Source organism: Podarcis vaucheri (assembly GCF_965113315.1).
Source record: "Podarcis vaucheri genome assembly, chromosome: 2".
Taxonomy (NCBI): Eukaryota; Metazoa; Chordata; class Lepidosauria; order Squamata; family Lacertidae; genus Podarcis; species Podarcis vaucheri.
The window spans coordinates 42,727,506-42,750,858 of NC_138760.1; the positions used below are offsets into that span (position 1 = coordinate 42,727,506).

The 23,353-nt window shown below is 41.1% G+C and overlaps 1 protein-coding gene and 1 long non-coding RNA gene across 3 annotated transcripts in view; one reads left to right on the forward strand and one right to left on the reverse strand.

Annotated features, from left to right (window-relative positions):
• Positions 1-23,353, forward strand: part of LOC309521947 — a 183,512-nt gene that overhangs the window by 50,100 nt on the left and 110,059 nt on the right. The window lies entirely within an intron of this gene.
• LOC309520991 (myosin-4) overlaps positions 1-23,353 on the reverse strand; it is a 56,519-nt gene that overhangs the window by 16,667 nt on the left and 16,499 nt on the right. Inside the window, exons 27-40 of one of the 2 annotated variants that reach the window (XM_082203098.1) lie at positions 22,873-23,262; positions 21,321-21,447; positions 20,429-20,547; positions 20,002-20,198; positions 18,736-18,919; positions 18,461-18,626; positions 18,067-18,191; positions 17,602-17,910; positions 17,308-17,511; positions 16,718-16,843; positions 16,424-16,594; positions 15,559-15,663; positions 15,126-15,221; positions 14,423-14,708 (exon numbers count right to left, since the gene is read on the reverse strand). In XM_082203098.1, coding sequence (XP_082059224.1) covers positions 14,553-14,708; positions 15,126-15,221; positions 15,559-15,663; positions 16,424-16,594; positions 16,718-16,843; positions 17,308-17,511; positions 17,602-17,910; positions 18,067-18,191; positions 18,461-18,626; positions 18,736-18,919; positions 20,002-20,198; positions 20,429-20,547; positions 21,321-21,447; positions 22,873-23,262 — 2,475 coding nt within the window. In that variant the 3' untranslated portion in view covers positions 14,423-14,552. Of the gene's footprint in view, positions 1-1,126; positions 1,266-1,896; positions 2,001-2,101; positions 2,201-2,301; positions 2,366-2,505; positions 2,599-2,682; positions 2,798-3,930; positions 3,959-4,881; positions 5,039-5,674; positions 5,819-5,906; positions 6,143-9,695; positions 9,737-9,962; positions 14,709-15,125; positions 15,222-15,558; positions 15,664-16,423; positions 16,595-16,717; positions 16,844-17,307; positions 17,512-17,601; positions 17,911-18,066; positions 18,192-18,460; positions 18,627-18,735; positions 18,920-20,001; positions 20,199-20,428; positions 20,548-21,320; positions 21,448-22,872; positions 23,263-23,353 lie in introns of those variants that run through there. The other variant, XM_082203097.1, reaches the window with a different exon arrangement.

A 23,353-nucleotide genomic window follows, 5' to 3' on the forward strand; every position in this document is an offset into this window, starting at 1 on the left:
TTCACTTGCACTATTATCAATCAAATGGTTCTCCTAGATGAGCTACTTTCCCAGGTTGATGAGCCCCATTTGTCCCTTACTTCCCTCTACAGCACATGCAGTAACCGCCTTCTTGACCATTGGGCCCACTATTGGTATTGAACGTTCAATCTTCTGGAGTCTGTCTTCACATGCAGGGGAAGACCCTAACTTTCAAAGGGTTTGAGACCTATCAGCTTTCCTCACCTGGTTTAGCTGGCCAGTCAAAGCTGTTCTCGGGGTGTGGCCGCTGTCGCATGCTGACAGCTTCTAGGAGCCACAGGTGAGAGCTGAGTGTAGGTTGGGGACCAAAGGAGGACAAACTACCCCAGAAGGAGCAACATGTGTCCCCAACCAGAAGTACTACCCCTCCCCAAAGACTTCATACACCCCAAGGGAAGTAATAGTATCACTCTATTCTGCATTGATCAGACCACACCTGGAGTACTGTATCCAGTTCTGAGCAACACCTTTTAAGAAAGATATTAACAAGCTGCAACATGTGCAGAGGATGGCGACCAAGATGATATCAAGGGTCTGGGAACCAAGCCTTATGTGGTTGAGGGAACTGAGTATGTTTAGCCTGGTAAAGAGGAGAGTGAGGGGAGATATGATAGCCATCTTCATATTTAAAGGGCTGTTGCACGGAAGATGGAGCAAGCTTGTTTTTTCCTGCTCCAGATGCTAGGACCCAAAACAATGGATTCAAATTACAAGAAAGGAGACTCTGAGAAACATCAGGAAGAACTTTCTGACAGTAAGAGCTGCTCTACAGCGGAGTAGATTCTGAGAGGTGATGGACTCTCTTTTCTTGGAACTTTGTAGCAGAGGCTGGATGTCAATCAGTCATGGATGCTTTAGTTGAGATTCCTGCATTGCAAGGGGGTTGGACTAGATGACCCTTGGGATCCCTTCCAACTCTACAATACTATGATTTAAAGATTTGACAACCTAACAACATGTTTGTTAATCAGTGAGGTAAATAGTCATAATAAAGAACAATACCTTATTAATAGACTATGTAAATTGCTGCTTCATAGCCACACACAATCCATATTGCATTTAGGGCCCCAAGTATAATGCCATAACAGAGATACTTTGTGAATACCTTCAGTGCCATCTGGCTCAGCCTGCTCCTCACGTTGCTTCTGCTTGAACTTCATGTTCCCATAGTGCATTACAGCTCCAGTTAGCTTGTAAATGGCTGTCTTTTCCTCAGCAGTGAAACCCAGGATGTCAATGGCTTCCTATCAATCAAAAGTTAAAATGCTGAGCAAAAACTGGCCCTACAAATTACCATTTCATTTGGAGGAAGAGCATTTTGGCTATTGCTGCACTGTGATTCCCCCCCCCCCCACAGACACACATCATCAACCCCAGCATTTCTAGAATGCCTCACCCCAAGACATCTAATTTCTGTTGAATAAATTCAGCCCAAAACTGGTCTACAGTGGTGCCCCGCAAGACGAATGCCTCACAAGACGGAAAACCCGCTAGACGAAAGGGTTTTCTGTTTTCGAGGTGCTTCGCAAAACGAATTTCCTATGGGATTGCTTCACAAGACGAAAATGTCTTGCGAGTTCCTGCAGGTTTTTTTTTCCTCCCCCCCTTTTCCCCAAGCCGCTAAGCCGCTTATCAGCTGATCCACTAAGCCGCTTAACAGCTGGTCCGCTAAGCCGCTTATCAGCTAAGCCGCTAAGCCGCTTATCAGCTGATCCGCTAAGCCCGCTAAGCCGCTAATAGCGCTAATCCGCTAATGGGCTTGCTTCGCAAGACGAAAAAACCGCAAGACGAAGAGACTCGCGGAACGGATTCTTTTCGTCTTGCGAGGCACCACTGTAATTAAATTCCATATATTCCATTCTATATGTTACTTACATCAGTTGCCATCAACTCTTCTTGATCATTGATGCTGGCAACAGTGATCTCACCCTGACTCACAAAGAGAAAGTCATATGGGTTGGTAGTAATCAGCAACATCTCTGAATAAGGAGAAGCACAGATTTTCATCCATTGAATAATCCAGCATCAGCACAAGATTTTAGCAACAGCAGCAGCAGCCACTATAACAAATGCCTCTTACCAATCAGTTCTGGCTTCTTGTTGGACATGATCTGATAAAAGATGTGGTAGCTTCTTTCAGCTTTCAGCTGGAAAGTAACTCTGGACTTCTCTAGCAAATCTGGCAAGGTAATGAAATAGAATGAACAAACGAACGAATGAACGAACGAACAAACAAACAAACAAACAAACAAACAGTTCATCTAAAGAAGGAGCCCTTACATGTTTCAATGTCAGCAGAAGCCAGTTTGCCTGTGGCACCAAAATGGATTCTGATGAATTTACCCTTTAAAAAGGAAAAGATAGGCAATTACAAATTCTAGGAGGCAGATTCTGCATATAGGTTACTACAGATTTGCTGTGTATGATGATAAGGCGCTACACTTAAAGGCCAACTATTATGTTCAGGTTCTGCAGATGACTTACGAAACGTGAGGAGTTGTCATTCCTCACAGTCTTTGCATTTCCAAAAGCCTCCAGCAAGGGGTTGGCACTGATGATTTGATCTTCAAGGGTACCCTGCAATGTATGTATTATTGTAAGATTAATTATATAGAGACTGCATCAAAACCACATTTCATCCTTTTGTGACACAAAGCTTACCTTTATTTTGCCTGCTGTGGCCTCCTCCTTTTTCTTCTCACCCGTGGCTGCAATTGTTGCAAAGTACTGGATGACACGTTTCGTGTTCACAGTCTTTCCAGCACCAGATTCTCCACTGTTGATGAAAGGTGGGACAGGAAACCAATAGTCAAGGGGAAAGTCTCTCAACAATGGGTCAGAAGTGGCTAACATTTTTTGCCTGAAGCCACATTTACTCTTGGTCAACCTTGCAGGGACTGCATGCTAGCCAAATATGTGGCTAAAAGTAGCTGTGGCCATCCTACTACACTCTTGCACACACATTGTTGCATACACACAGCCTCCCTCTTGTCAGATGATCCTTGTAGATCAGCTGAGGAGGGGCCTATTGTCCCCTCCCTGCTCATCAAAGGATTGCTCTGATGACTGGGGAGGGAGTGATTTACATCTCATTCAGATGCTGGGCTGAGTGGAGAAATTTAAATTTCTCCATCCATCCCTGTGCTGGGTCTATTTTAATTTCCCCCTTTTTAAGTCACCCCTGCCAAAATTTGTTTACAGCACAAATCAGGTCCCCAGACCAAGAGTTAGCCACGTCTGCTCTAATGGTTATAATTATATGCTATGGACTTTTAAACTTACATTGGTTTTATACCAGTTTAACTTTAGGTGGGCTAAAGCCTCAGCGCCTAGGGCTTGCCGATCGAAAGGTCGGCGGTTCGAATCCCCGCGGCGGGGTGCGCTCCCGCTGTTCGGTCCCAGCGCCTGCCCACCTAGCAGTTCGAAAGCACCCCCGGGTGCAAGTAGATAAATAGGTACCGCTTACCAGCGGGAAGGTAAACGGCGTTCCGTGTGCGGCTCTGGCTCGCCAGAGCAGCGATGTCACGCTGGCCACGTGACCCGGAAGTGTCCCCGGACAGCGCTGGCCCCCGGCCAATAAATGTGAGATGGGCGCACAAACCCCACAGTCTGTCAAGACTGGCCCGTTCGGGCAGGGGTACCTTTACCTTTACCTTTAACTGCTATGGCTTTTCCCAAACAGACTTCGGAATTTCAGTTTCATGAGAAATCTTGGAAACTGCTGAGTAGCTCCTATTGCAGAACTGCAGTTTCCAAAGTTTCTTAGAACTATGACTATTATGCCATTTAAGTTATGAATATAGTTTTGTCCCATGTTAAGCATTGGGATGATTTTTCCTTAATACAATGACAGCACCCTGCTTCCATTTCAAAAGTCTGCACAGAAAAAAAGCTAGAAAGGATACTTACGTGATCAGAATAGACTGATTCTCACGATCTGAAAATATTAAATTGTTTAAAAAGTTACTTTTAATTTTAAAATAATATGAGCAGTGTGTGTGTGTGTGTGTGTGTGTGTGTGTGTGTGTAGAAGCACCTACATCTGTCCAAGAATACATGAGGAGTAGAACCCCATAATTTTAAGTATCATCTGAACTCCCAGTCTCACGTATTTTAAATCCTAAGAAAATGGTTTCTATGTGGTCTTCCTTAACCTAAGGATGGGTAGATCAGCCTTTCTGTTCTGTTCCACTTTTGATTTTTGCAGTTCTTTATTAAAATGAGCAAAAATGCTTTAAGTTGAATACCTTTTATACATGTTAAACACATTCTTTCCATAAAATATGCATTTTTGTAAGCCTTTTTGATTATTTTTATGCCAAAATCCAAATTATTTCATGCATTTTAATGTAAAATACATACTTTTGTGTTCATTTTGTGTGATCTGATTGATAGCTGCATTCTAACATGCATACAAATCAAGGACCTATGGATTACGTTGGTTTACTTTAACCAGCAGGCCAAATACATTTCTGCTCCATCCCTAATCCAAACACCTCATTGGCTATATGTTTTGGATCCTGGATGTTAGGGAAGCCAAAATTGTGTTGGCAGGTAGGAAAGGTTTATGAACAAAAAAAGAGAAAATGATATCACAAAATCTTCAGTTTAAGCCTCTAACATAATACAGTACTCTTTGCACAGCATATTCACTATGTGCAAGTGTTTTCCAATTCTCGGCTTTTTTATCCTCACATAATGCCAGGCATATTAAGCTAGGAGATGGTGGCGAGAGTGAGCTTCATGATTTTATTAGCAGAATAAAGAATGCAGTCACCAGCACTAATCCAACATTGTGAAAGGACACTGAGGTCCTGTGAGGAAAACATTATTTGTTCCCAAAGCTTTTCACTTACTTACCAGTTAACATGAACTGATAGGCATTGTCAGAGATGGAGAAGATGTGAGGAGGGGCCTCTTGACGCTTTTTGCCTCTGTAGGCATTTACCACTTCTGGGTTGTACACTGGCAGCCATTTGTATGGATTGACAGTGACACAGAAGAGACCTGAATAAGTCTGGAAGAAGAACAGAACTAGTTCAATTAATCTGCTTGTAGTAATATTTCTATTAATACTGTTATATTCTTTTGCTCTTGTGGAAAATATGTAAGTAGTTCCTTCTTTTAGAGGGTGAAAAGCATGAATGGAAATAAAGTAAGAAATAGACTTAAATTCTGAAAACTTCCAGCCAAACTAAAAGTTGGCAAACATATAATTTATCCATAAATGGTAAGGAGAAAGATAAAAACTGCAACGTTCTTATATCAGTATTGTTATTTGACAGATTTTGGATTTCTAAAAATCAAGTGTATGTCCTCTTCAAAAATCCCAAATATTGAACAAATGTTTAATCACAAAGAAGGAAACAAGATTATAACAGGATAATAGTAAAACTTTTTAAGTTTTAATAAAATTATTGCACGTCTTTTCCTGATTCTTATGAGAAATGGTGCTGAGACTACAATCACTTCAAAGAGCAAAGGTAAAGCCAGCCTGTTCCTATCGCTTGCTGGACTGAAGAACAAGGGAGGTGATCCACAGAGGTCTCAATAGAGCTTTAGAGGTTAGCACACAGATCTACCTAATCTGAGACCACAACACTGCATTAGCAGAAAGCAAAAAAATAAAATAAAAGACAAGGACTGTACTCACATAAATCATCCAGGCTGCATAACGCTCTTTGAGGTTATACAGGACAGCAGGTTCATGGAGGTGGGTCATCATGGCCATGTCCTCAATTTTGTCATATTTGGGAGGATTCATAGAAAAGACTTGGTCTTCTTTCACAGTCACAGACTGCCAAGGAAACAAAAGGCAAGTTTATGGCATCTTAAGAAGTAGAGGCAAGGCAATTATAACAATGCATTTGTTGTCTTCTACTCACTTCTCCTTTTTCAGTCTTGGCTGTGACCTTCCCTCCTTCCCTGGCTGTGACAGTGGCCTTCACATAAGACTCCTTAGGATCTGTCACAAAGACTGAATTCTTTGCATCAAAGGGCTTGTTCTGGGCCTCAATTCTCTCCTTTTCTGGTTTCCGGAGAAAAGGGGCAGCTGGCCCAAAGATGGCCATCTCCGCGTCTGATGACATGGCTGCGGTTTATAGAAGGCAGCTCCACAACACTAAACGGGAGAAAATGTTCCATCGTGTTATTGGATCAATATAATCCTTTCAATGGTATTAACTTGTTTTTGTTTTCAACCTTCCTTCACCTTTATTTAGTAACTGCTTATGCATGCATAGGTCTTTCAGGAGGCATCCAATGCTTCTTTTCTCCCTATGGAAGTAGCTTCATTCAAAGGAAGAAAAAATATGGATACAACATCTGTGTATACAGAGCACCCTACACTCAAGAGCTTCCCAGTTTAATTCAGTGAGGAGAATCTGATTTGCATGCACAAACAAATTGGCATCTGGGCTGTATTCCTCTGTTGGAAAACAGCATGAATGCAAAACCCTGAAGTGCACACGTGAACGCATATTCCTCTTTAGTAAGATGAATTGTCGGTTTCCTTCTCTCAGGGTATATAACTTTCTGTGGCCACTACTCAATGACACACGAAAATTTGCTTTTATGAGACTTTTATATCCCATATGCTGATCTGTAGAGCTCAAGATCCTACTGTGTCAAGTACCAAGCATTCCATTGGGCAGAGGTTGTATGCCTGGAAAATTACCCTAGCCACAGTGGCAGAACACAAGCTTTGCCTATATAAGGAAGGCCCCAGGTTTGATCTCTGGCGTCTCCAGTTAAGAGAAAATATGGGGAAGACCTTGGAGAGCTACTTCAAGACATAATAGACTAGACTCCTGGGCTAGATGCTTTCTATATCTGTATTCCAAGGAGAGTAGTATTGGTTGAATGTAAATAATATAGCAAGACCTTGTATACTGAGAATTTAGGAGGCAAAAAGCCAATTCTGTTTCTAATAAAGAAAACAGCAGAATAGAGAATGAAGATTGGGCATTACTCTGGAAGACAATAATTCAGTGACATACAACATGTGTTTTGGGTACATCTAATTCAAGCCCTGCTGGATCAGACCAAAGGATCATCTATTCTAGCATCTTGCTCTCACCAGCCTATGAGATACACACAATCAGGACCTGACTGCAACAGCACTCTCCCCACTTGCAATTTCCAGCAACTGGCATTCAGAAGCAAATGTTCCTTTTGCATATTTGCAGGGCTGGCACGAGACATTTTGGCACCTCAGGTGAACCACAAAATGGTGTATGGCCTCCTTCCAAGAAAGAAGGTGTGAGTGAAGATCTACATTGGGAATGGCGGGGGGGAGGGCAGGGTTAAGATCTACAACTGGAATGGGTTGGGGATCAAATCACCCTTACCCAATAGTTGAAGTGGGAATCAAAAGCTGCCATGGGGGTGGGGAAGGGGCCTGCTCTGAATCACACCAGGCAGGTGCAGAGCTCAGAAAACGTCAGAAGGCAGCCCTGCTGCCTAGGGGTAGGAGGAGACCAGCAGGAGCTGCTCAGGAGGCTGCAGAGCCAGCCGCCAAGGGGTGTGCCACAGTCATCGCTGCCACCACAGCAGCAGCAGGTGCTGCCCCTATGGATTCCTGCGTCCTTGCCTTGCCTCATGCGTGAATCTACCTTGGCTATACAGTGGTACCTCAGGTTACATACACTTCAGGTTACAGACACTTCAGGTTACAGACTCCGCTAACCTAGAAATAGTGCCTTGGGTTAAGAACTTTGCTTCAGGATGAGAACAGAAGTCGCGTGGCGGCAGCAGCAGCAGGAGGCCCCATTAGCTAAAGTGGTGCTTCAGGTTAAGAATAGTTTCAGGTTAAGAACAGACCTCTGGAACGAATTAAGTACTTAACCCGAGGTACCACTGTATGCAAATTATTCTGATAAGACAGGAAGAAAGCAGTGAAGGAACTCTGAAATTTATGTAGGAAAGGCAAGCAACTCTCCCCTGTGCTTTTCTCTGGAAAGAGTTTTGTATTTCATTCTTTTTGAGCTCTACCATTTTTTGGGTGGGGGAAAATACAATTCCCAGTATTTGCAGCCATTAGTTAAAATTCAACCTTCTTTAGCTTTTGGTGTTTAAACAATCCCGGTGCGTCCTACCAGGAATTTGAAAAGTAAATCAGCTTGCTCCAAGTCTACAAGTGAAGCATCATTTAGAATGTAGGTTGGGTAAGCAACTGATACGTCTTCCTTTTTAGATCTAGATCCAGTGTGAGAGATTGAAACACTATCTTCTACTGAGCATCTCAAAGTGATGGAAGTATCAGACTTTTGTTCCAATAAAAACTTGTGCTACAGGTTTCTGAGTTATGCATTTTCGGGCTACCTACCTATTTATTTATTCCATTTCTATACGACCTTTTCTTCCAGGGATATCAAAGTGATGTATCTGTTTCTCCTTCTCCCCATTTAATCCTCATAACAACCCTGTGAGGTAAGTTAGACTTGACAGGCAGTGACTGGCCCAAGGTCCCCCAGTGAGCTTCATGGCTATGTGGGATTCGAACCCTGGACTCCCAGTAAGGTGTGTCATTTTAGGGGGTGAAACTTAGTTTTTGCAAATTTCTTCAGTGATGGGGCTTAAAAATATGTTTTTGGGTGTGAGGAATTCAAATCAGCTATATTTGTGATTGGACAACATTTAGCTTGGCTAGTCTACGTTTGATTAAGAAGGAAATAAGCTGTTCTCGGGGAAACCAAAGAATTTTAATTTTACCTTCTGAAAGTGTCAGGTAGTGTAAAATATGTATAATATATAAATAAATATGACTGCAAGTACTTGGCAACCATTTTTAATGATTTCTTTATAATTTTACACACATTTTATTTACCAAGCTACGCTAAGTTATATTAATTTAGCCAAAATATCTGCTCACCTAGGACTCCAGGTGGGCGGCTGTGGTGGGTTCAGGGAGCTGCCATCTTCGGGGCAGCTGAGGGAGGGGATGGCTGGCACTGCCGCATTGGGCCCTCAGATAAGGGTGGGCAGTGCCCCCTCAGCCAATCGGAGGTTGGGGCTTGGGGCCTGCGAGCAGCCCACTCCCAGCCTATTTAAGGGAGTGGCCAGGTGTCGGCCACTCTCTTGGTCGATTCTCATGTGACCAAAATATTTTTTGAATTTACAAGTCACATTGCAACTTTTTAGCACCCCTCGTTTGGGGGATTTGAAAGTTGAAAAATTCAACATGCCCTAGTCTCCAGGTCCAACACCTAGTCCAACACTCTAACCATTACACCACTCTCACTCTCCTATTTATCATCACTAATTTGAAATTGCACATTTGCATTTCTTTTTCTACATTAATTCATCTATACAGTGGTACCTCGGGTTACATACACTTCAGGTTACAGACTCCGCTAACCCAGAAATATTACCTCAGGTTAAGAACTTTGCTTCAGGATGAGAACAGAAATCGTGTTCTGGCGGCGCAGTGGCAGCAGGAGGCCCTATTAGCTAAAGTGGTGCTTCAGGTTAAGAACAGTTTCAGGTTAAGAACAGACCTCCAGAATGAATTAAGTTCTTAACCCGAGGTACCACTGTACAAAAATTCCAGTTTCCAAACTATATTTTCGACATGTAACTAGTATTGGCATAAATTGCATTATAAATATAATTTTTCAAGAGCATTTATACTTTATATTATACTCTCAATATGCCATGGGGATTAGCATGCTTACCTTGTGCAAGGTGTTATATGCAGGCTTGAGGCTGGTTACCACTGAAAAAAGATAAATAAATAAAGATGAACCTCTTTTAATTGCTGCCAAAAAAGCTCCAAGAATAGGTGAGAGAGAAGAAATAGATGAAAGAACAGGTTTGAATTCCAGGGCAGGTTTGAATATCCACACATAAATTAGTTCCAGAGGTGACCAAGTGACTTGGGATGTGAAGAATTTCAGGCCTCTACTCCTTCCCTGCAACCCTTGTTTCTGCACATGACTTACCTTGAAGCTGTATGCAGAGAGCAGGCAGATCAAAGACAAGACAGGTCCCAGGAACTCTTTTATAAGGTCTGCTCAGGGAATAGCACCTCCTCTGGCATAGGTCAGGTCAATTATTTCTGGCAAAGTATTGTTTTGGCAAAGTTGACTGCAAGCATCATTCTTACTCATATTATCCTTGGATATATTTAGATTAGAAATATTCAAGACACTCCATTACTACAAGTGCTTATATCATTTCTAAAAATATTTTATAAGACTCACTGGCTTCTTATATTTTCAGTGAAATTATCCAAATAGAAAATCAGAGCTAATATGCCCCATGGTTTATTTTTGTTTTTTAGGTTAGGTTTTATTTTTTAAAATAATTTATTTGCACTTAGGAATGCTAAACAATTAAAAGGTTAAGCAGAGGACAAATGATAGATAACTTCCTCACTAGTACTAGCACCAAACACAGATTAAAAAAACACCTAGAAAAAATAATTTGACAAAAATTATTACAGCAAATGTTGGTGTCTCAAAAATCTTGAAGCATTTAAAATCATTTGATGAAAATATGGAATTCTGTCTACTATTTTCAGACAGTGATAAACAGACGTGATGATGGGTAAGGAATTGGAGGCTTAAGACTCTTGGCATCCCTTCTATGATTACCATTTTGGACAACTACGGTGCTCATAAACCCTCTGAACCATGACTAGAATTTTAGTTATAGAGAGCATGTGCTCTGCAATAGAGTCCAAATGAAGAGGCTGTGAAGGGTAACTCCTGTCTTGAAAGGCAAAGGTTTTTGGGAAGGAGATGAAAGTGACAGAAAAGTGAATGAGCTGTCAGTTGGACGTAAAAATCCTGAGGCACTTATGCTGCATTGAAGATTCTATGAGTGAGATCCACTGTTGCACCAGTGGATACAAATGGGACTTCTTCATCTGCAACACTGTTAATTCCATAATCTGCTCCATAATGTCCTGCAACCATCCAGAGAAATGGGGTTTTGGGGGGGTGGGGTGGAAAAGTAAGTCCCATTTGCATGCACATGCAGAAATGTTTTGCACAAGTGGGACACCACAGTTGGATATAATTATATTCCAAGTCCTTATTTGTGTATTGCATTCTCCCTTTAACTTCTTCCACAGATGTAAACCTGAGGAAGCCTAACATCACCCCACTGCACTCTCCCTACCCAATCTAGGAGCTATTCCTTTTGCTTCCATTTTTATCTAGCCACTGCCCGTTTGTTTGGAAGGCCAGGAGTTCAGGTTTGGAAGGCCAGGAGGGTGCCCACAACAGTGATGAGGAGAAAGTAGGTAGGGATCTACAGGCTAATCTCTGAGTGAAGATTTCTGTTTTGCTATTATTCAACAATCACAACTTCCACTCCTCTTCCCCACCCAAAAAAAGGCCGTGGAAATTTCTGGAACTGAAAGCAAATTTATGGACTATGCTGAATTCAGAGATGTCCTGATCTTCAATTCTAAGTGTGCATGGGCCCTCTTTCTGAGCCACTATTTTTCACTTGGTTCTAGTTGGCGGACCTTGAGGTTTTAGGGAAAAGAAGTAGATCCCTCATGCTTGACATTCACCTACCTTTGGCCTTCAATAGTCTCTCCTTCCTGTCTTTTTTCATCTGCTTAGATAGATAGCTGCTAACTAGGAGCTGTACCACTGAGCTATGAGTAGCGTTTTAGTAGTTGTAAGGATAGGTTTCCCAGGTATTTTGTTCCATTCCCTGACCTTAATCACAATCTGCGACCACCTCCTAAAAGTTGTAACATGACTTGGTCACTGGGGACATTTCCCAGAGCTTTGGAGACATGCATTATAGGACTTAGTTACAGATAGGTAGCCGTGTTGGTCTGCCATAGTCAAAATAAAAAAAAATCCTTCCAGGAGCACCTTAAAGACCAACTAAGTTAGTTCTTGGTATGAGCTTTCGTGTGCATGCACACTTCTTCAGATACACATGTGGAAGGAATTTTTTTATTATAGGACTTAGGTTCTGTGGTAGTGAACATAATAATTGCTTTAAGATGGTTTCTCACTTCTTGCACACCCAAGGACTGCACACTCCACGTAAACCACAATAACACCATATTGTCAAACAAGTGGAAAGAACCTCTCTTACAGTTTTGTGTTTTGTTTCAAGCCCACATGTGCAACCAATAGCTGTTTGACTTGTGCTGGTATAATTTAGATTAGGAGAGGGGAGAGAGTGCAGCGATGCACTGCTTGGTATTAGATGATCCTCAGCCTGGATACTGGTAACAGTTTTGATATGCAAACAATTTGGAGAGGCTTTAGAAGATGGTAAAATAATATCCAGAACTACATGGAAGGAGCAAAAATCTTTTTCGTAGCTTCAAGATGAAAAGGAACAACAACTTTGATAAAAATTAAGCATTTGCTAAAACAAAAGCAATTACAGATGAAAACTACTTATTGGTTAAATGCTTAATTTATAGGAAAATACAAATATTACTTAAGCATAAATTCTGTTAAGTAATAAATCACCAGTGATTGCTGCAGACCCTGTACAGGTACTTTTAAGTACAGATGTTTTTTGGTGATATAAATAATGTCTTTTCTAGGGTCTTTCAGGGATACTATTAACATTTTGCTATGGAAAAGCTATTTAATTGGCAAATACTAGAAGTTTCTTCCCTTTTTTACAGACTTCTTATGCAAGGTTACTATAAAGAGTCCCCACCCCCAGTTTATGCCATCTTATTTTTGCCATGACTGACTGCACAGTGAATTAGCACCACCACCACCCCCGCCTGAAAAAAACCCAGCATATGAAATGATACAGTATAGAACTGTTGTGATAGGTGAATCAGCAGCTGCCTTCAAATTTAAGAACACTTGACACAGAATGTATACTTATACTCCTATATATGTAGCATGTATGTCCTATATAGGCCCAAACCAGAAGCAGAATTAAAATCCAGTGAGTTAGTAACTGATCAAAAAAAGAATGAGAGGTATATTATATTTTGTGTGATTATCATACTGTTTAAAACACTACAGAAAATACCTTCCAGTTATAGTATTTGGTAGTTCAGTAGTCTGCTCTGCATAACGTTTGTTGTACTTCCTTCCAGACATTCTGGTAAATATTTTCTGTTTTCAAGGCAAACTTTTTTGACAAGAAACCCCAGTTTTATATATATTTGTTTTAACAGTAGACTTACCAGAAACCCAATATTTAGATGTTGGGTGAGATTCAACATAGTGTGAACTGGTGTCCACCACACAACAAGGTTTCTCCTTCATCTTCTCCCTGCTACAGCCCACTGTACTCTGTGCACTCCCAAAATCTACTGTGGAACTTTGGGGGGCTCTCTGAAGCTGGGGGGAGGGGACAGCTGGACGGAAATTGAAAGTCCTGTTCTGACCAGTAATATTTGTTCAAAGTGTATAGGTTGTGTTAATTTGCATTTTTGCACAAATACATGTAATTTATTCTGAACTACTTTCCTTGTGTGCTACTTCCTATTTAACTCACATCCAAGGTTCATATTATTTGCATTGTATGTATTTTCAGTTTGGAACCAGAAAATAAACCCCTAAAAGAGTGCTCAGTTAGAGCTGATCCCTTTGATATAACATTATGATGTGAATACTAAGTAACATACTGTTGATATTATTTGTTTAAATCAATCTATTTAACATGAGTTTTCATAGTACTGATCAGTGATTTTAAAAATATTATAACCCCAAATCACCTGTTGATTTAATAGCTCCATACAATTGCATTTGATATCTTATGACTACACAATTGCATTTGATATCTTATGACTACATATGAGGTGAAAGGCTTATTTAGAACCTTTGCATACTTGACAACCTGCCTTGATCTTTACAGTTTGTCCCAAGGACAAGACAGCCCTTTGGACAGCATTACCACAATCCAGCATAGAATTGCATATGGGTAAGCCTCAGTGCTCATTAGGTTCATTCTTAGTTTAGAGGGCACAGTACAGTTCAGAAATAGTTGATACACCCATCTCAAGAAAGTGCTTTCATGCAAAACAAAAACCACTTTTTGAGGTCCTTGCTTAGCAATATATGTTCGCATATTTTCCTGTTCATCCCATTTGGTGTTCAGCAGCTGGGCTCAATATACCAATGATAATGTGCTTTGTTACCATTTACTTAAACTAACCATATAAGATTTTGCTCATTTATTTCGTTTTCTGCCTTTGCTTCATGAAGACAAACCCAACGTGATTAAAGGTCAGAACTAAGGCTTAATGTGAACTGCAAGGAGACTTCAATTTCATGGTGATTCGCTGATTATGTAATAATGTTTCTGAGAATCATCATATATATTCATGAATCTGAGAACTGTGTTCAACTGAATGCACAACAGGGCAGAGTTAAGACTGTCACCAGAAATGCACAATCCTTCCAGGTCTCTAATACTTACTAACAAGTTAAAATGAAAAGCCATGTCCATATTTCGTATGCAAAGGAATCTACAATCTTTATTTTCTAAACAGTGAGGGGAATAAACATTAATTACAGGAAGTGGCAAAGAGCTTCACATTTTGTGCTTCTCTTCAGTCACTCTACATCTCTTTGGTGAGCTTATTCTTCGCTTACAACAACTTTCTTGTGCACCTCCCGGGTCTTCACCCGGAGCTTGTTAACCTGGGACTCAGCAATGTCAGCCCGCTCCTCAGCCTCTTCCAGCTCATGCTGAATCTTGCGGAACTTCGAAAGGTTCACATTGGATTGTTCCTCCTGATAACAGACAGAGAGATATGAAAAAGGCAGAACTAACTAAGTCCTTTCTGCTTTACAGCACCAGATTGAATTCTTAGCAAACTAGACACAAAGCGTGTACTAATTTTTCTCAGGCCATTTTGAAGGGCATACAATTCAATTTACATCTAAAACTGCAAGTATGTGAAGAATTTGGTAATATTTAAGATAGTAGGGCAGCTCCTGAATGTGCAAAGCTCCATGGGGTCTTCACCTCTTGGGTGCACAAGAGCAGTGTATAAATTCTCTTATGAGAAGTGCTGTAAATTCAAAATATTTGTATGTGATATAAACATGTTCTGCTCAAAACTAGACTTCATTATTTGGTCAGGTTTTGTGTGTTGGTGCAATACATACAAGCCAAAACTTTTGCACCATGTTCTGTGTGATACTTACAGCTTCCTCAGCTTGTCGCTTGTATGCTTTCACTTTGAGCTGTAGTTTATCTACAAGATCCTGGAGTCTCAGAACATTCTTCCGATCTTCTTCAGCCTAAATGTTTAAAAGTAAGAGAAGAGAGTGTGAACTCATATGCAAGTACCTACGGCATTTTCAGATAAAAGTAGGGCTGCCATAAGCCCGGGAATCAGGTTCTGGTAATGGCTTCCGAGCAGATTTTATAGCAAGCAGGGCAATTTTTGTTTTTAAAAATGCTTTAAAATATTTTTTAAAGCCTAAAAACTTAATTTGGTGAGGGGGGGGGGAGAGATGTTCCCAAACAATAACTTTGACCCCTCTCCCTCCCCAAAAGAAAAGCACAACAACTTTGTCCGGATTTTCACTTTTGGGAATATGGCAACCCTAGATAAAAGGAAGTCTCCATTATCACCTGATAGGTCAGTTCCTTTACTCTTCTCTCATACTTTCGTACACCTTTTATAGCCTCAGCACTGCGCTTCTGTTCATTCTCACACTCAGCTTCCAGCTCACGAACCTGAAATGCAAAAACAAAGGCTTCTGCATTTTAGCTGGTATTGTAATCCAAGTGCTGTTCACTAAATCATGATGATATGAATGGAAATATGGCTGTAATGATAAGCTGTAGCTGAATGGGTAGAAACTTTCTAGGTACATTTGTCCCATCTTTCCCGTGGCACCCTTTTCATTCCTCTGATAGCAACTTTGAACCTTATCTTCTGTCAGCTTCCTTACCTGAGCTGCCTCAGTTCATAGAACCATATCATAGAAGATTCCTTCTCCCTTTCATTTCTATTCATCTGTGGCCCATCCCTGTGGCCATGCTACCACGAGCCCCTCCAAATTCTCAGACACTGAATATGTACCCCTGTTTCCCCAAGTCCTGCTCTGTCACCCAAAGTCTATTGTGTGTTTCTGGTTACTTGACATGGTTACTAGTGTTGGTTCCTAGATATGCAAATAGGTCTGAGGTTGGTGTGGAGGTAGGAGTAATAACTGAAGCAAAGGGGGAAGTTTCTTCTGTGTAGTTTTCAGAGAGAATGGGCATTTGTGGGCAAAGGGGAGACTTTCTCCCAGAAGAAAGGCATCAAGAATATATAAAAAAGCAAACTACTACTACCATTGCTGCCTTCCGAACTTTCAGATAGTACCTCTCCTAGATGGTATGTCTCCTGCCTATGCGGGCAAAGCAGGGAGTGAAGATGTGAAAGTGTGGAAAATGATTGTTCAAGATTCAAAATGCATGGAGGAACCGTTCCTCTGTGAGATATACGCACTCTGGCCTCCAGTTTCTGGATCTGTTTCTTCCCTCCTTTCAGTGCCAGCTGCTCTGCTTCATCCAGACGGTGCTGCAAGTCCTTCACAGTCTGGTCTAGGTTCTTCTTCATCCTCTCCAGATGTGCACTGGTATCTTGTTCCTTCTTCAACTCCTCTGCCATCATGGCTGCCTATTAATAGTTATAGTAAATTATTATTATTATTATTATTATTATTATTATTATTAATCAGAAAGCCATGCATGCCAAGTATAATCAGGGAAATATTTCCAAAGAAAAATCCCCCAAACTCACATCAGTTATGGCCTTCTTGGCCTTCTCTTCTGCATTGCGTGCTTCCTGAATTGTCTCCTCCATTTCACTCTGGATTTGGGCAATATCCGTTTCCAGCTTCTTTTTGGTGTTGATCAAGCTGGTGTTCTGTATAAGAATAATAAAACTGACATTTAACTATTAGCCGCAAACCATAATATATTCAGCATGAAATTCATGTTTCTTTGGTGTGGGAGGCATTCTTGGTTATCTAGAAAACAGCAAATGCAATGTTTGGAGCCTTCATCAACCCTTAAGAAAGCTCTCAAATTATAAGTTAATGTTTATGTTCCATTTCTTATAGCATTGATTCAGGCTTAACAAACATGGAGATGACTTAATTGATGAAGTCCTTTGGAGGCACTTGACCATATAATGAAGGTATGCTCATAAGGAATAGAAAATGGAGTCAGCGACATTGCAAAAAGAGATGGACACATATATATCAGGAGTTTTGACACAGGTGGGCAATACACAATGCCATTTCAAAAAACAGAAGTAGCTTCTTCCCTTTACCTGAACCATCTTCTGCTTAGAGAATTTTATGTGCCCATTACAAGCTAGAAGCTCACCTGGGTGTGGAGGAGTTGCACACGCTCACTGGCATCCAGAAGTTCCTGTTCTGCAATTTTCCTGCCCCTCTCTGTCTGTTCCAGAGCTGCCCGGAGCTCCTCAATCTCGGCCTGCATCAGATTAGCTCTGCGCTCAACCATGGCCACTTGCTCCTTCAGATCTTCCTGGCACCTTATAGCTTCATCCAAATGTATCTGGGTGTCCTAAAAAATGATATTGAGATATTATTGTGAGACCATTCTTTGCACAATAACAATCACAACTGTATCCTGATTACAGATATATATATGTACCTTGAGTATTCCTTGGGTGTTCCTGAGGTTCTTCTGTGCTTCAGCAGCTTGGCGGTTGGCGTGGCTTAGCTGGATTTCCATTTCATTCAAATCTCCCTCCATCTTCTTCTTTATTCTCAGGGCATCATTCCTGCTCCTGATCTCAGCATCCAGCGTGCTCTGCATGGACTCTACAACTCTCAGGTGATTCCTCTTCAGCTGATCAATTTCCTCATCCTTCTCTGCAAGTCTCCTGTCAATGTCAGCCTTCACCTGGTTGAGCTCAAGTTGGATGCGGAGGATTTTGCCTTCTTCGTGTTCCAGTGAGGCCTTAAAACAAGAATACCATACCATGGACTCACTGTCTGAAAGTTTATTCAATAGGAAACACTAAAAACCACTAGTTTGTATGCACTGTGCAAGCATTGCCAACCTTTTCGTCTGATATATGCCACAAAATAATTATATGCATAATAGTGTACTTACCTCAGCTTCCTCTAGAGCAGTTTGCAGATCATTTTTCTCTTGCTCAATCTGCTTCTTCACTTTCTCCAATTCATGGATAGCTTTTCCTCCTTCAGCAACCTGCTCCGTGAGGTCAGAAATCTCCTCTGTTGGTTTACACATTAAAATGTCAGTCAGAGAGAGAGCAGATCCGCAATCTGTACACTAGATTATGTACGGAGTACAAATTCAAAACCCAACAATCATTTAATAATTAGCATTACACTTTTGCCATTCATGTGAATGGTTTTCAGTTGAATGTTTGAATCTATCAGTGGGCAATGAAAAAAATAATGGTATACAAATTAAGTGGAAGCCTCCTACTACAAAAATTACCAAACTTGGCAGAATGCCTAGGTAAAGACTATGGTCTTACGCTGGAGATTCTTGTTTTCACGCTTCAGAGTTTCCAAGTGATCCAAGGATTCCTCATAAGCATTCTTCATCTTAAAGAGCTCTGTGCTGAGAGAGCGAGCCTCTTTCTGGGAGGCTTCCAGTTCAGACTGTGTTTCCTCATATTTCTGTTTCCAGTCTGCCAGAATCTGCAAAACACCAGAAAGAAGAAACACAAGAAATAAGAAATGTGTTCATGTGTACCTGAGGGTTTGTTGCAATGTGCTGAGTTTTCTTTCAAATTATGGCCAAAAGTACCTTATCAAAGTTCTTCTGCTTCTTATCTAGAGCTGCACAGGCTGCATTGGACCTTTCCACATCAATCATCAGGTCCTCCACTTCATTCTGTAGCCTTTGCTTTGTCTTCTCAAGGGAAGCACATTTGGAATTCACAGCCTCTACGTGCTCTTCAGCATCCTGCAGACGCTGAGCCAGCTTTTTCCTAGAGGAATGTGATTACAACACTTAGTGATTCTTAATTATCCATGATAATAAATGGCTGAAAGGTATTCAGTGCATACTGATAATACAAATTCGCTTTTCCTTTCAAACCTTGTCTTGACATATCATCTTTTCCTTCCATGTTAACACATAACATTGTAATAATGTAATCATGTCTCACTACCACTCTAAGCTAGGGATACAAGTTGCTGAAATTGTTTGCTTTCAATTGTTTTCAAAATGTCCTTGTGCAAAATTGGCTTAAGTCATTCAATTCACTAAATGCCTTGCAACTTAACCTAAAACAATTTATTGCAGAATTGATGTTGGTGACTTTTTCTTTCCCATGGAATTTGTGAGCACAATTTACGTTGATATTGTGAGAAAGCACATCTAACAAAGAAACAAAGAAATTGGTTGTGGAATTTGATTCACTACATTCACTCATTCTTTCTGCAGCAGTGGCAGGAAGAGGTTCCACAAATATTGGGGGTCACACACACCTCAGAATGCAGTTATCGACTTGGAAATTGCCATAGATGCTCATGATCAAGCGACTCTGCCTCTGCTCCAGTGAAAATGTGACTCATGTAAAATTGCAGTACATCCCTACTCTGAGCCTAGCATAAACCAATGTGTGACTTATTCTGTACACTGATTCTGATAAAAATATAACTTGCTTTCTCTAATTCAGTCTTCATTAAAAAATATTGTCTTCTTCCTGCTGCATCTGAAAATACCGTGAACATTGCACTCATTGAGGAGCTATTAGATTCAGCTGTATGCAGCTGTTTCATTAGATTACAAAAAAAACCCCAAACCTTTCTTCAGGAAACATGAAGATTTAAGATAAACATGATGATATGCAGTGTTGAATAACACCATAGACCACTGTATAAATTCACAGAACTATATCATACTCAGGCTAAGCCCAGATAATAATAATGTGTCCTTTCTGTTAATTGTTCTGGTCCTCCACCTATAAATGTTGCTCCAGTTAATGGAGGGAGTTCTCTAATTCTTCTCTCACAACTATTTGTTTGGTATTTCCTAACACCCTTTTAAGCACATCATTGCACATACTTGGCTTCTTCCAGTTCCTCAGTCCGCTGAATGGCATCAGTTTCGTATTTAGTTCTCCATTGAGCAACCTCACTGTTTGCCTTGGACAGGGCACGCTGAAGCTCAGCCTTGGCTTCCTGTTCTTCTTCATATTGTTCCCGAAGAAGGTCACAGTCATGTCTTGCAGATTGTAAACCATGGGCCAGTGCATTCTTGGCCTATAGAATTAACATAGAATTGTAGATTATGTAAATATTCGGAGTGGGCTTCAGCACATACAATTGCCAGTCCACAAGATGAAGTAAGCACACAGAGAATGAGATGTATAAAACATAAATAACTATGCAGGTGAGGCAATTGCAGTAGTGAATCTGTGACAAAAAAAGCTGCCCAGTGTTTCTGGCATTATAACAGACAATAAAATAAATTCTTGATTCCAAATCTTCACCTTTATCTCTTCCTCAAGTTGTCTCTTCAGTTCTTCAATTTGTTGAGTAAAAGCTTGCTTGCCTCTGGAAAGCTGGGAAATCAAAGCATCTTTTTCATCTACCTGTCGTGAGAGTTCACCTGAAGTAGAGAATATTTAACATAAGTAAATTTAAAAATTATATCAAAATTAATATCTGAAATCTCCAAGATTTAATCATTTTTGCATAGGTTTGGGCAATTATTTGGTACAATAATGGTGTTCACAGTATACATATTAAGTAGTAAAAAAGTGAAGGTGATATTCAATATTAGTTATAATAAGAGAAGACCTGCTGAAATCTATGGACTTAAGTGTTTTAATTTCCATAGGTGTGGTTCTTCAGCCCTTGAATTAGGTATCTGGATTGGAAGTGCTGCCCTTTAAGGACTCTTAAGGGGATCCCCATCTAAGGGGATCCCCGATCCAGCCCAATGCCTCTTCCACCTTCAAGGTTGTTCTACCTTCAAGATTGCTATGAAGTAGTGGGAAGAAATGGCCAATTTTTCCTGGGCCCTGCACCACGCATCTCCTTTTATTTCTCTGGAGTTGACCTGGTAGGGTGAAGTTTCCCCCCAGGGCTGCTCCAAGGCCCCACCTCTCAGGAGCCCAGCTCATGCACCGATTGGCTCCTGAAGCCTTGCAGGCTCTCCTGGCTTCAGCCCATCTGTGAGAGGCCGGAAATCACCCTTCCTATCCTGCAAAAGCTGGAGCACCATCTCTCCATGCAACCACCAAACCGATCTACAACCACCACTCCCGCTGAATTGGGGACGGGATGGGAAATATCACCCATAGTTGTATTTTTGCAGAACAAGCCATGTCCTTCTCACAAATATCTCCAGCATTTTAGAAATTTGTTTAAGCATCTTACCAGATTCTGTCTGCAAACGAGCTCTTTGAGCATTCAGGTCATTAATGGAACGTTGATGCTCTTCTTCTTTTGTTTTAAGCTCGCTAAGCTGATCTTCTAGGGTGCGGCACATCTTTTCAAAATTAGCCTATAGGTGTACAGTGAAAGAACCATATTAACTAACACCATTGTACTTTGCATATTGTAACACTTTGTAGTATTCAGAATGGACGCTTCATATATGTTTTAGAGCCACAATGAAGTCCAGAAGCATATAACACTATAACACTGAAGAATGGGGAATGTCTTGAATAATGAAAACTAATATGTAATAAGGAGTCCTGAATAAGTGATGCATTATTTAAGGGGGGAATGAGGAATATATATATTGTCAGGAAACTGACATCAGAGCGAAAGGAGAAGGAGAGGCTCCCCGATTCTGCAGGAGAAGGTACCAGCACCAGGGGGAGACGCAGCTTGGTAGAGGGGGAAGGAAATCAGCGTAACACCAAGGATCCATGAGGCAAATGGGAGAAGAGGGGGAAGAGCTCCGGGATTCTTCCCTGGACATCAGTGAGGAGAGCACTGGTCCTCCACTACCCACGCCCTCCCTGCGCAGAAGACTCCCGCGCAGTGAGAGGCGGAGACGACTGGGGGTCAAACAGCTTTTATGCTGGAAAAGGTTTAAGAAACACCCACAGACAGATTCTGCTAGCGACTGAGGCAGCCACGCTGAGATGGGCTGTGCAGTCAGGATGGTTTAACCCAGGTAGTTAAGCTCCCTAACGGGTACAGTTTACGCACAAGTAACTCCAATCCACTACATATATATATATATACATATATATATATATATATATATATTTGCTTTCGTAGATTTTCACGGGTACAGGAATGCAGGTTTTGGTGTCTTCGGGTGTCTTCCCGTGTAAGAGTCGGGGTGTCTGTGCGACGTTTCGACGAGGTCTCACTCGTCATCTTCAGGCTGGTGCTTTCGGCTTCTTGTTACTGGAACAGAGCAGAGTCTGGTGTTTGAGTTCCTATAAATACTGTTGAGGGGTGTGGTGTATAGCCTCCAACGTTCTTTGCCCAGAACGTTGGAGGCTATACACCACACCCCTCAACAGTATTTATAGGAACTCAAACACCAGACTCTGCTCTGTTCCAGTAACAAGAAGCCGAAAGCACCAGCCTGAAGATGACGAGTGAGACCTCGTCGAAACGTCGCACAGACACCCCGACTCTTACACGGGAAGACACCCGAAGACACCAAAACCTGCATATATATATATATATATATATATATATATATATATATATATATATGAGAGATGGAATAAAATTTGGTCATCTTACAAAGAGAAACAGCATCAAATAGAAACAGCATTATATATGGATGGATAGAGATGCTAATGTAATAAAAATTACTTTTCTTTTTTCCCCACAAAAGTTGAAATTCTTTTTAAATTACAATTACCTCACTCCAATCCTGTATAAAGCTATAGAAATGTAAATCCAATATGTATATTTTGTGATTGCAACATATATATATACTGAAATTGCTGTATGATACCTTGCCTTTGGAGACAGATTCCAAATTACTAGCAAGGTCATCAATCTCCATCTTCAGCTCACTCTTCTCCTTCTCTAGCTTCTGTTTCACACGTTGCAGGTTATCAATTTGTTCCCCAAGTTCAGCTGCACTGTCTGCATGCTTCTTGCGGAGAGCAGCTGTTGTGGCTTCATTTTGCAGAGTGGCCTCTTCAAGGTCCCTGCGCATTTTCTGGAATTCTGCCTCACGTTTCTTGTTCATCTCAATCTGAGCTGCGGTTGCCCCACCAGCTTCCTCCAGACGTTCACTGATCTCTTCAAGTTCTCTGGAGAGATCAGCCCGCTGCTTCTCTGCTTTGGCCCGAGATGCACGCTCAGCCTCAATCTCCTCCTCCAGTTCCTCAATACGGGCCTAGAGAAAGAGAAGCATCCATTAACACTCACAATATATTCTCAGAGGAAGTAGTTTTCATAGTCACAATGGATCTGATATATGCTTGACT